The following is a 12,931-nucleotide window of genomic DNA, read 5'->3' on the forward strand; positions in this document are numbered from 1 at the left end:
ACTGCCTGCTCTTCGATCCAGCCATAGTATTGCTGGGTTTGTACCCCAAAGAGATCATAGATAAACAGACTTTTACAAAGATATTTATAGCCATGCTTTTTGTGGTGGTAAAAAACTGGAAAACAAGGGTATGCCCTTTAATTGGGTAAAGGCTGAACAAATTGTGGTATATGCTGGTGATGGAATACTATTGTGCTCAAAGGAATAACGAACTGGAGGAATTCCATGTGAACTGGAAAGACCTCCAGGGATTGATGCAGAGTGAAAGGAGCGGAGCCAGAAGAACATTGTACACAGAGACTGATACGCTGTGGTAAAATCAAATGTAATGGACTTCTGTACTGGCAGCAATGCAATGACCCAGGACAATTCTGAGGGATTTATGGAAAAGAACGCTACCCACATTCAGAGGAAGAACCGCAGGAGTAGAAACACATAAGTAAAACAACCACTTGAACACATGGGTTGATGCAGATATGGTCGGGAATATAGATCCTAATGACCACACCAATGCAACTATCAATAATATGTAAATAAGTCTTTGACTGATCACAAGTGTTAAAAGCAGTGGAAATGCGCGTTGGATATGGGGGGTGCTAACATGGGGGGGGGGGTGAAGGGGAAAGTAAAAACATGAATCATGTAAAAAATATATAAAAAATAAAAGTCTATGAAAGAAAAAAAAAGTAAGTTCAGGGGGCAGCTGGGGGTTCAGTGGATTGAGAACCAGGTCCAGAGAGGGGAAGTCATGGGTTTAAATTTGGCCTCAGACATTTCCTAGCTGTTTGACCCTGAGCAAGTCACTTAACCCCCATTGCCTAGCCCTTACCACTCCTCTGCCTTGGAACTGATACTTAGTGTCAATCCTAATAAAGTTTAAATTCAAAAACTTCCAGGGATAAGGAGAAAATTTAATAAATTTTGGAGGTAAAGAAAAGGTGAAGGAAGAGAGAACAGAGAAAAGTAGAAGAAAAATTAGATTCTGGCCAGACCTAACCAACAAGGGAAAATTAGATGGGAAACCAATAAAAGCTTCTTTAGGAACTTCCTTAACACCACCAAAACACCAGACCCATTGTTTAATGAGCCATGGTAAACCAACCAATCCAATCCAAATTGGCAGCAGTTGTAAGAACTCAATTCATCTCTTAAGAGAACTTGATCTATTATTAGGTGTGTGTGTCAGAGACAAATACACTGTGGTAAAATCAAATGTAACGGACTTCTCTACTAGCAGCAATGCAATGATCCAGGACAACCCTGAGGGACTTATGAGAAAGAACGCTATCCACATCCAGAGAAAGAACTGTGGGAGTAGGAAACACACAAGAAAAACATATGATAGATCACATGGGTTGATGGGGATAGTATTTGGAATGCAGACTCTAAACGATCACCCCAGTGTAACTATCAATAATATGGAAACAGGTCTTGATCAATGACACATGTAAAACCCAGTGGAAATGCCCGTGGGGAGGGGTGTGGGGGGAGAAAAAGAACATGAATCATGTAACAATGGGAACATTTTCTAAAAAGTAAAAAAAAATTAAAACAAAAAAAATAGGGGTGTGTGTGTGCGCGCACACATCCTTACTTTCTGTCTTAGTAACAACTCTAAAGACAGAAGGATAAGAGCTAGGCAAATGGGGTTAAGTGACCCATCCAAGATCACACAGCAAGGAGAAGTGTCTCTGGCCCAATATGGAATCAGGTCTTCCTGACTCCAAGCCTGACACTTCCACCATGCCACCTAGTTGCCCTAATAGTGTGGTTTTGAGAATGGGAATTCTTGAACTGATAAAGTTCTATAAAAGTGTGTGAAAATTGTTCTTCATGCTCTTTCTATTTAAAATCATGCGTGACGCTGAAGCAGCTGGCAGGACTGTTTTTGTGAGGCATGTAATCCTTCTATCCTGAAACATTAGAGAGACTGGATTAGGTGGGATTACATGCAGAGGGATGTTGGGACCAAACCATGATATCTGCTCCCTCTCTTGCCCAATTTGGCCTATTGTAAATAAAACTTTACAGGCCTTCTGAAATCTAGTTACAAAAGTGTAGCACAAGCAGTTTCTGATGCCCAGTTGCCAAAATATGTAGAAATCCCAAAGAAATCTTCTGTCCACTGAAGGAAGAAGCAGGGGCCCCTCCTGAGAGGTACCACAGCTAGCAAGGAAAACTGTGACTTTAGGAGAAAGATTTCACAAGTTTCACTGATTCTACTAACAAATCAAAAGGAGAAGGGAGGAAAGCCTTTAAAAACTAAACTCAGTATTTTACATTAAGGCCAGACATTAGCATTCTGCAACCAAAAGAATAAAGTGAATTGTACTGGTGCTGTGATAGATTCCAAGTGCTTCCCCAAGTAATCTGAGCAATCAAATGACTTGGAGTTTCCCGAAGATATTACTGGTGTCACAGGAAGCAATTTGGTATTCAGACAATCAAGCCCCAAATGATTTTGCCTCGCTGAGATTCTCTACCATCCTAGCCCACCTTGGACTATAGGAAGAGTAGTAAAAAACAAGACATGAGATTTTTCCACATACAGGAAAGGGGAAGAGACTAGGATAGGCTAAATGAGAGATGGAAAGCAAGAAGCTCAGAGTTGGGGCTTTTAGGTACTTGAAGAAAATTGAAACATTTATAAATTCAAAGCATTGAATAAATGATACTATTAATTCAGGCCAAGTTGTTTTAGAGAGAAGAGGGAGTATATTAAGATCATAATCCTAGAGAGCCACCATGATGACTGCTGGGGAATTGTATTGTGTCTTTTAGGACAAAGAAGACAGTTTCTAGGTTTGAGAGACCCTATAAGAATTGGGCAAAATTACAACAGGTGACAATCCTAGAACTAAAGGAAAGACTATGAGGGAAGAAGTTTGGGGGTTTATTTTAATTTCACTGTGGTTTGATTTATAATGTGGATGGAATGGGGAGGAAAACTCAACTCTGCTAGCATTTATATTGGTAAATGGAGGAAACAGGTCACTAGGTTTGTTGACTTCATGTTAACATGATGAGGTAACTAAATGGCATAGTTGATAGAGGCTGGACTTGAGTCCAGGGAGACCTGAGTTACAATTCTGCCTCAGATCCTTAATAGCTATGTGATCTAGGGCTATGCCATTTACCCTTATAGTTTCAGTCTCTTTATCTATAAAATAGGGGTAATAATAATCTTCCTCATAATGTTTCTGCAAGTGTCAAATGGGATGATGTATGTAAAGTACTTTGCAAACCATAAAGCTCTAAACAAATGTTTGCTATTATTATCTGAGTAAGATTCTGAAGTGCTTGTCTGGAGGAAATAGCCTTGTGCATGAAGCAGAGGATCAAAAGTTTTGCTTGACATTCTTAAACTAATTCATTGTTTGGTAAGAGATGAATCACTTAATTTTGAGCCTTGGTTTCTTTATCAGTGAAATAGGAGTTTAAAAACCTGTACTATCTAACAGGTTTTTGGGAGGGTTAAATGAGGTAAGAAACTGGAAAGCTTTCCAAACAAGAGAGACATACTTCCACTTGATATTATCTAAGCAATTACTTTCATACCCAAAACAGTATGTACAATTAAGAATTTTGTAATTTTTATCATGCTATTATCAGAAGAGAAGTGTTTAGTATCAAGACACTTCTCTTTTATCTATTAAGACATAAGTAGTAAAAGACATAATGGTCAGAAAAAAGGTCTATGCCACCCAGCTTTCAATGAATGACTTTACCAAAGTCAGACTTGTATGAACTGATACAAAGTGAAGTAAGCAGAAACAAGTGAACAGTGTATACAGTAAAAGAAATACTTTATGATGATCAATTGTTAACGACTAAACTATTATCAATAAAGCAAAGTCTAAGATAACCTCAAGAGATTTATGATAAAAAAAATCAGAAACTCTACCCAAGGCAAAGAAGGAACTATTGAAATCGGATTACATATTAAAGCCCACCATTCTTCACTTTATTTCCTTCATGAGTTTTCTATTGTATATGTGATATAGGTCATCAGTCATGACTTGGGGAATTTGGAAATATGTAATGCATGAAAGCACTGATATCACCTATATTAAACTATTTACCACCTTGGTGGGGGGACATGAGGGAGGGCATCTGATCTGAAAAATGTCAGAAAACAATTGTCAAAATTTCTTCCTATATGTAACTGAAAAAATAAAACTCAATTAAAATGACTTGTTCATAGTCACACAGTGTCAGAGGTGGGATTTAAATGTGGGTCTTCTCAACTATAACTCTAAAAGTCTTATCAGTTTGTCCTGAAGGTGATCTTATAATTAAAAAAAAGATAAAATAAGGATAAATGATAATAAAACAATAATAATATGGCTCAAAATAGCCTTCAGGCCATGGACTCTTTGCTATAAATTTCCAAAAAGGCAACCAGTAACACCTGACTACAATAATTAGAATATCTGCCCATGTAAAAAGAAAATTAGAATCATAACCATCCATCCTGGAGTGAAATGGGTTCTTTAGGAATGTTTCAAATAGATTTCTTACCTACATGCCAATTTTGTATCTCCTGGGGTAATTTTAAATATACCACAAATTTGGGGTAGGGTGAACTGACCAAAATAAAGATGGTAAGATGCTCACTAGGAAAGAAAATAGGCTGTTTTCAGAAGCAGGAGGGCCCCCATTCTCTCTGAAAAGAGTAAGAACAAAATGCCCTACTGATCACCTGGCAAATGCCCAATTACCCTGTGGGGAAGTTAGATTTTGTACAAAACTATGGATATCTAATAAAATCTATTTAGGATAACCATTTATAATTCCACAGAAAGAGTGATACTGACAGCTTCAAGTTTATAATTGTATGCCCAGAAAATTTATCAATTTTATAAAAAATGTTGTCTCCTCACTAAGCAGCACACTGTTCATCTTTACAAATTAACATGGCCCTTTGCTCTTTCCAAGGCTAAGATAGATCTTAGGATGAGCAGAACATTGCTGTTTTTCCTTCCTAAAAAACAAACAGACAACTGATAATAAGGGAAAAGATAAAACTGTGGGGCAAGGCTGATGTGTTCCATGGTGGTATGTGTAGGTGTGTGTTTGATTTTTTAATTGTTATGATAGCTGAAGGCACTTTAGTCATATACGGGGGAATAAATGAAACCAACAGAGAAGATTGCCACATAGACTGAGATTGAAAGGCAGTCCTGCTGCAAATCCATCACTAGATTCTTTATGTCAGTGCCTGAGAAACTCTCTTTAAGATCAGCTCCATATATTTGGAGCCAAATGCCCTAAAACTTCAGCACTGCAAACTAACTCAACACAGAAGGGAAACTAGAAGAAAAAAAAAGGAAAGAGAAGTGAAAGACTTGGATGCAGAACAAAAGGAGCAGAACCAGGAGAATATTGTACACAGAGCCTGATACAATATGGCACAATCGAATATAATAGACTTTTCTACCAGTAGCAATGCAATGACCCAGGACAATGCAGAGGAACTTATGGGAAAAAACACTATCCACATCCAGAGAAAGAATGGTGGGAGTAGAAATGCATTAGAAAAATATATGCTTGATCACTCAGTTTGATAGGGATATGATTAGGGTTTTGATGTTAAAGGATCACTCTACAGTAAATACGAATAACATAGAAATGTTTTGAACAATGATACATATACAACCCAGTGGAACTGCTTGTTAGCTTTGGGAAAGGGGAGAAAAGGGTGGGGGATAATGAATCATGTAACTATGGGAAAATATTCTAAATAAAAATTTAAATTTTTTTAAAAAGTGCTTTCTAATGCCCAAGAGCCAAATCATGTAGGAATTCCCAATGAATCCCAATGTGTAACACCTAGCACTGAGAACAGCTTCAAATAGGAGAGAGGAAGCTATAGAAAAAGAGTAGTTAAATAGGAAGGAAGGAAAGGTAGTGGAGGCTATAAGAGAGGTAAATCAGGCCTCTCTAATCTGACTTCAGGAACCCAAAGACTCTGAAGATCTGTAAAAAACACACACCAACATGCAACACACTAGAGATAAAGATGAGATCCAGTTTAAAGAAATCAGCCTTGATCTCTTCCTTTCAATAATGAACAGTTTTTAGAGGGGGCATTAACAAGCATTATGAGATCATCTGATGTGTAAGTTATCTTAAATAAATACTGGGTGTCCCAAAAGTCTTCATGCAGTTTTAAGCTTTAAAAACTTCCAGAGCACACAGACTATATAAGCTTACAAAAAAACTTCAACAGGGAACAGCTAGGTGGTGACTCAGTAGATTGAGAGCCAGGGCTAGAGATTGGCGCTCCTGGTTTCAAATCTGGCCTCAACCACTTCCTAGCCATGGAACCTTGAGCAAGTCACTTTACCCCCATTGCTTTTCTGCCTTGGAACCAATATAGAGTATTGATTCTAAGATGGAAGGGAAGGTTTTTTTTAAAACCCAACAATTTTTGAAAGGTGGCACAATTGAATATAATAGACTTTTCTATCAATGCAGAGGAACTTATGAGAAAAAAACGCTATCCACATCCAGAGAAAGAACAGTAGGAGTAGAAATACATTAGTTTTATGAATTTTGAAGAAGAAATTTTTAGTTTTAACAAGATTGGAACACTCTATCATTATGCACAATTTGGGTGTGACAGGTTCTAGATGACACTTTCTCAGACCTATGGATTGGCAAAAGAGGGCCTCTCACTTGGCTGCTGTAGTCACTTGGTTTATCTCCATTAGACTTTTTATTGTGGAATAACATCAAAATTGTCACATATTCCTCTAAACCTTGTTTTTTGGATGATCTTAAAGCTAGGATTACAAATGCAAATTCTTTCATTCTTTGAGCGGTCACTGGTAAAAGGTTGTATACAAAGTTTGAAAATTTACAAGACCAATATATAGTGCACAGCAATCATTCTAAATTGTAATAATCATATTGGTGTTTTAAAATGTTAAATAACTTTTTAAATATTGTCTTTCAAAAGTTTGTAGCATTTATGCTTCTCAAGTTATTAAAGCTTAAAAATGTACTAAGACTTTTTGGGACAGCCAATATTTGTCAGGCCATTCCAATGATCCCTACGTCTTGAGAAATGCCTTTGTGACATGCAATGTTTACTATAAGTTTTTCCATCTGAATCAGTATAATTAAATTTCATTTACTATAATGCACATTAGTGAAACAGAGTTCACTAAGGCTAAGCAAGGAATATCAAAGCCCCAAGTGAGGCCCAAGTTTAGTAATCTTCAAAATGTCAACAGACACCATTCTAGAAGAACACTCTATTATTAAAATAAGGATTGCTACAGATAGAGTAAAAACTCTTGTTTTGGAAAGACTCTTTGAAACAACAGAAGATTGTGCCCATTTTGACTCTGAACAGTAAAAATCTACATGAGGATGATAGAGTCTGGTACAGAAGACCATCTCTGCAAGAACTGGAAGATGCCTCCTTTAGTGTTACATTTTGAAATAATTAGTGGTGGGTCAAATTAGACAAGAATGATTGGCTTGCTGGCTTTGCTAAGAAAAATGCTGAAATAATTGCTAGATGCTTATTTAAGATCCAGAGTCTTTAATTTCCTTTTAGCATCTGGCACCAAATGTCAGCAGTATGTTGTTCTGATTATTACGGTTTCAGTGACTTGAAAACGTTGCCTTCTTGGGTAAGTTGGGCAGCTATTTCTGTTGAATCTCAGGTTCAAATGTGACCAAGGATAATTAAGCCTTTATCTTTCTTAGCCATACAAATGGTGTTCAATCAAAATGGAAGAGATAATAAAAGGAGGAACCAAGGACTTTAAAAATTAAGTTTCTTAAGAAAGTTGTTTCTTTTCTTGAAATCTCCATAATACTGAGACATGACAGCAAAAGGAAAAAATATGAATGATGAGTTCCTATGTACAGAGATATAATGGGCCTTGTAGAACTGTGTTTCTCAACTAACTACCAGGAGACCAACACCTAAGGCATATTCTTAACTAATCCTCAAATTTTTAGAAATAATAATAAACTAAAGAAACTAAAAACAATATCACCTCTGAGTATTCCTCCCTGTATATGGCTTCTCTCCCTCATATCCTCCTTTCTTCTCCTAAGTTCTGAACTTTATTTTACCTAAATACTGAGCTGGGTTAGGAAATACTGCTATATAACTTTTCCTGATAAGGAATAACTTGGATCTAGCACTTCAAGCCAATCAAAGCCAGATATACATGTCATCCCTTTGTTAAAAGGGCTTAATGAACATTTCATTACCGCCATGAAAGGGACTTTAAAGGAAAATGATATAAAGATTCTTTGAAAAGTTTTAGAAATGACACAGACATTTCCAAATGAAAAATCAATAAATAAAAAAATAAAAAGCTAGGAAAAAATGGGCTGAAATGAAATGAGCATCTCACTTGTATCCACATGCTGAGTTCCTTAATGAAGTGCTTTATTTTCTGCCTTCATTCTTAAAAGTCAACATTATTCTCTTTCTCGGTGCACACTTCTACAAAAGTTCAGAGTTACTGGAAATTAAGAACTCTTACAGAATTAAGTTCTGTCCATATCTTTCACTTGGAAGGAATAGCTTCTTTTAGATTCAAATACTTAGTCCAAGGAAGATCAGTATCAAAAAATCTGCATTTACATGTGATTATTGAAATGAGTCATAGTGTATTTAGGAGTGTATGATTTCAAGAAAACAACAACAACAAAAACAAACACCCAGACTGTCCAATAGATGATGTGAATTTAATTCAGTATCTCAAAATCCACAAGGGTTTTTAGGATTATTTTCTTATCTAAGAATATAATCTGTCCTATAGGGTTGTTAGATATAGATAAAGTTAGATAATATACAGTGGAAATCCTTTATAATGCTCATGTCAAGAGACAGGATTAACTGCTATTTTCTAAGTTAGCAAAATCATGTCAACAATATTTCCTCTCTGTAGTTACTAAGTTTGCAGACCACAATTTTCTCTATAGCTTATCAAAACTCAAGCAACAAAGAGAATCATGACATGGAACTGAAGTAGTTATGTAGCAAGTGTTTCCAGAGCAGAGAGCACTTGGTTTGTGATATTTTAAAGTCTCATTTTTTCTAGTTTTTTAAGAATTGAGGAGGTATGTTAGGTATACACACCACCTTCTTTCTCCACATATATATTTTTGGCTCAGAATGTTTTGTTAGAAGCTGAGGCATCAATTTAAGGACATTTTTTGTGATTCTTTATTGGAAAATGGGAGTTTTCTTCCTAAGGTTATTCTAGAGTTGAGTTCAATTCATTGGTTACTTCCTGAGACAGGTTTGCTATTTGGACTTCACTTGGACTCTTGAAGCAGTTTTATTATCATACTTTTTATTTCCACATCTCCAACCAAAAAATGCAATATACCAAGCTAACCATTTAAAAAGCAGAATAGTCAGCCACATTTTATCACTATGAACAGCACTGGATCATTTGGCCCCCTTTCTACTCCTACTCTTCTTCTACACTGAAGCCTTAATATTAACCATTAACTGTGAAGCTCTCAAGTCCAATATCTCAATGCTCTAAGGATATGTAAGCTCATTAGGGTCTGGGAATGATTTGTCTTTATATTCTTAGCACCTAGACAATCAGAAGGCATTTAATAAATAGTTGCTTGCTTTTAGAATTTAGAACTTCTGTCACTGGAAACTTGGGCTTTGATAGGTGAATTTTCACTTTATTCTGACCAGAACCAGGTCTCCATATCACTTCCAAGGCATTCCCAAACCATGTACATATCCCCCTTACTAGATTATCTGTTGTCTTCTCTTATCAGAATGTGAGCTTCTTGAGAGCATGCACTGCTTGTATCTGCATCCAGGACTAAGCACAGTATTATCACGTACTGTATAATATTCTTAGTATATGCTCATTCATATAAGGCCAAACTAAGGAGACCCTGGGGGCATCTTCATCTAGGCTGGGAAGTCAAGTCCAAGCTAAGACCAATTTCCATTCCAAAGAAGTTCTGAATAGATGGACTCCTTCTAGGTTCATGACATAATACTCAGGGTTTGTGATCCACTCAGATCAGGGTTTTGTTATGTTTTGTTTTTCAAATTAGTTCTTGATCCAAAATCTTTCTGAGTAGACCGATGAGTACCTTCTACATAGGAAAGAGATGAAGGCAACATGAAACCTACTAGCTAGAGGTAATTTCTGTTTTCTGGGACCACCATCCTAGCTCTGACAGGGTTTAATGGAGCAAAAGGGACAACTCTAGAATGATTTGGGACCTCAAGATATACTCTTAGTCTGAACTTGCAGTGATTGAGTCACACTGAAGACTTGAGGCAGACTCCAGAATTTAAGTATCCTATGGACCTATATTACCAAATACTAAACTATGACTATGAATGCCGCTTTTATTTGCAATTATCTATGAGGAATATAAACCATGCTTCTTTGTAAGGCCATTATTAGTATGAAGTCTTCTGCATTGAACTATTTTTCAAAGTCTCTATTCTTACTCATACATGCCCACTTTCTTATAGCTTGCTCATGAAAAGGTCACCTGTTTTAAATTATAAGCTCCTAAAATCAGGAACTGTTTATTTTATTCATTTTGTCCAATACTCAGCAAGATCACATAATAAATACTGTCTGATAATTTAGCAATGATGAAAAGGGCTTGTAAAATTTTATAGAGTGGGCCACCAATATGGGTCCTAATGAAAGACACATACATCAGATGGGTTAATCTATTCTCATGCCACCTGAAAATATGTTAATAATACAGCCATTTGGAATCATGTCTGAAGTCTAAAAACTAGGAATCAAAAACATTTCATTGCTCTCTCCAAGATGTCTTTTCCCTCTGAGGAATACTGTAAAAATTATCATATTCTTTAATTTTCAGAGCAAGGAAAAAGAAAAACTGTTTAGGACTGTTCATATTTAAAAGAAATTGTTGCAAGCACATTCTGTACTTCAAATTTGGAATCTCTTACCTCTTTAAAGTTATCAAATGCTGATAAAATGATTTCATGCCCTCCTCTTACAAGACAAACAGCTGCCAACAGTTCTAAGACCAGGGCTTTTGTTCTGTCAAAACAAGAATAAGACCATGATCAATTAGATCTTCCTTGGAAAAATGGAGGGAGGGGTGAGAAATACATTTTTGTGCCCTGTATATATTTTACATTTTTTTTAAATACACATATCAACCATCTATATTTATTCATTTTTTTTAAATTTTAAACCCTTAACTTCTGTGTATTGACTTATAGGTGGAAGAGTGGTAAGGGTGGGCAATGGGGGTCAAGTGACTTGCCCAGGGTCACACAGATGGGAAGTGTCTGAGGCCGGATTTGAACCTAGGACCTCCCATCTCTAGGCCTGGCTCTCAATCCACTGAGCTACCCAGCTGCCCCCTATATTTTACATTTTTACTAGCTTATAACTCTTGCTATGATTTGTCTAAGATAGCAAATTTATGGCATATTTGACAGGTTCTCCCCATTTTCACTAATACAGAAATTAAATACTAATGAAAAATTAAGAAAAGATTACAATCTCTATTAAACTCTGGGGAAGGACATTATTTACCACCTTTGATGCTGAGTGTTAATGGTTCTGCTTGGCTTAAAAAAATTATGAGTTGAATGAAGTAGGAAATTTGGAAACATTAGGATAAGAGATCATTGGTTAAATATTTTCCCCATGCTATGGAAACAAAACTATTTCATTTGTCTAAAAAGTTCAAAATCAAATTAAATAAGTGTCCTAATGCTTAAAACGTGCTCATTTGCTGATGGCTCTGAATAAATCCTTTATGACAATGTGAGTTTGTAACAAGCATACTCTCCCTCTCTATGTAGGGGATCTGGAACTAGCAGAATAACAGCTGTGCTAATATAGGGATATTTTTGCTGTTCCCCAGAAACAAAAATAAAAACTACATCTGAAAATATTATTGGAAGGAAAACTTGGGATGAAAGATTTCTAAACTTTCAAAGTAAAATACAACATGGGTGTATTATATGCCAACTGTTATTGTCAGGGTATAGTCCAGCAGAGCATCCCTTAGAGAAAGGGCCCAGCATAGCACTTTGTGACAGAAAGTCCTGAACAATAAAGGAATTTTGGCCATAGAAGGTAAGGACATATCAACAGGATTATACTTAATTTTAATATAGACCAAGGAAGTTAATCTGCCAACTATCAGAGCTCCCATCCCTTGAAATAAAAAAATGGTGATCCAATTGGAAAGGATATAATTTCAAATTAGATTCTTCAGGGGGCAGAAGAGTTCTTAGGCATATGATCTATCTGTCTGTCTGTCTATCTATCTATCTATCTATCTATCTATCTATCTATCTATCTATCTATCTATCTTTTGTCTGTCTATCTTTCTGTCTGTCTGTTTTTTAAAAAGTGACAACAAATAGACTGTAACTAGAAAACATAAAATATTCAGCTGGGGCAACTTTGAAGTAAATAATAAAGGAACTTCTGGAGATAATCTGTGATTTAAGAACACATTCATATGAATTTCAAACATATATGTTTTAACATATATACACGCATACATATGAACATACACACATGCATTGTGTATAACAGACATAGGGATAAGGATAGCAAATGGAGCTCTGATTTCATTTATATAGAGAATGCTAAGGTGTTTTCACACCTAATGCACATTAACACCTTCTCTACATTTACTGTTTTCAAGAGTTGCCAAAAGCACAATTCAGACTGAATGATTTGCGCAAGGTAATATAGCTAATATGTTTCAAAGGAGGGACTTGAACCCCAGTTTTCTTTGCTTCAAGACCATTATTTTATGCTGCCTTTCATCAAAACACACATGCATACATACATATGTGTATTTACTGATGAAAAGAATATGCCTAGCAATGGTCACTGATTACTGAAGCATGTGATGATATCTCTCTCTCTCTCTCTGGATATATACTTAAATA

At 36.1% G+C, this 12,931-nt stretch overlaps 1 protein-coding gene across 1 annotated transcript in view; it reads right to left on the bottom strand.

Annotated features, from left to right (window-relative positions):
• Window positions 1-12,931, bottom strand: part of FMNL2 (formin like 2) — a 421,529-nt gene that overhangs the window by 70,695 nt on the left and 337,903 nt on the right. Inside the window, exon 9 of the mRNA XM_044669873.1 lies at window positions 10,955-11,048. Within this exon, the coding sequence (XP_044525808.1) occupies window positions 10,955-11,048 (94 nt within the window). The remainder of the gene's footprint in view (window positions 1-10,954; window positions 11,049-12,931) is intronic.

The sequence above is a fragment of the Gracilinanus agilis genome, chromosome 3 (assembly GCF_016433145.1).
Source record: "Gracilinanus agilis isolate LMUSP501 chromosome 3, AgileGrace, whole genome shotgun sequence".
NCBI classification, from domain to species: domain Eukaryota; kingdom Metazoa; phylum Chordata; class Mammalia; order Didelphimorphia; family Didelphidae; genus Gracilinanus; species Gracilinanus agilis.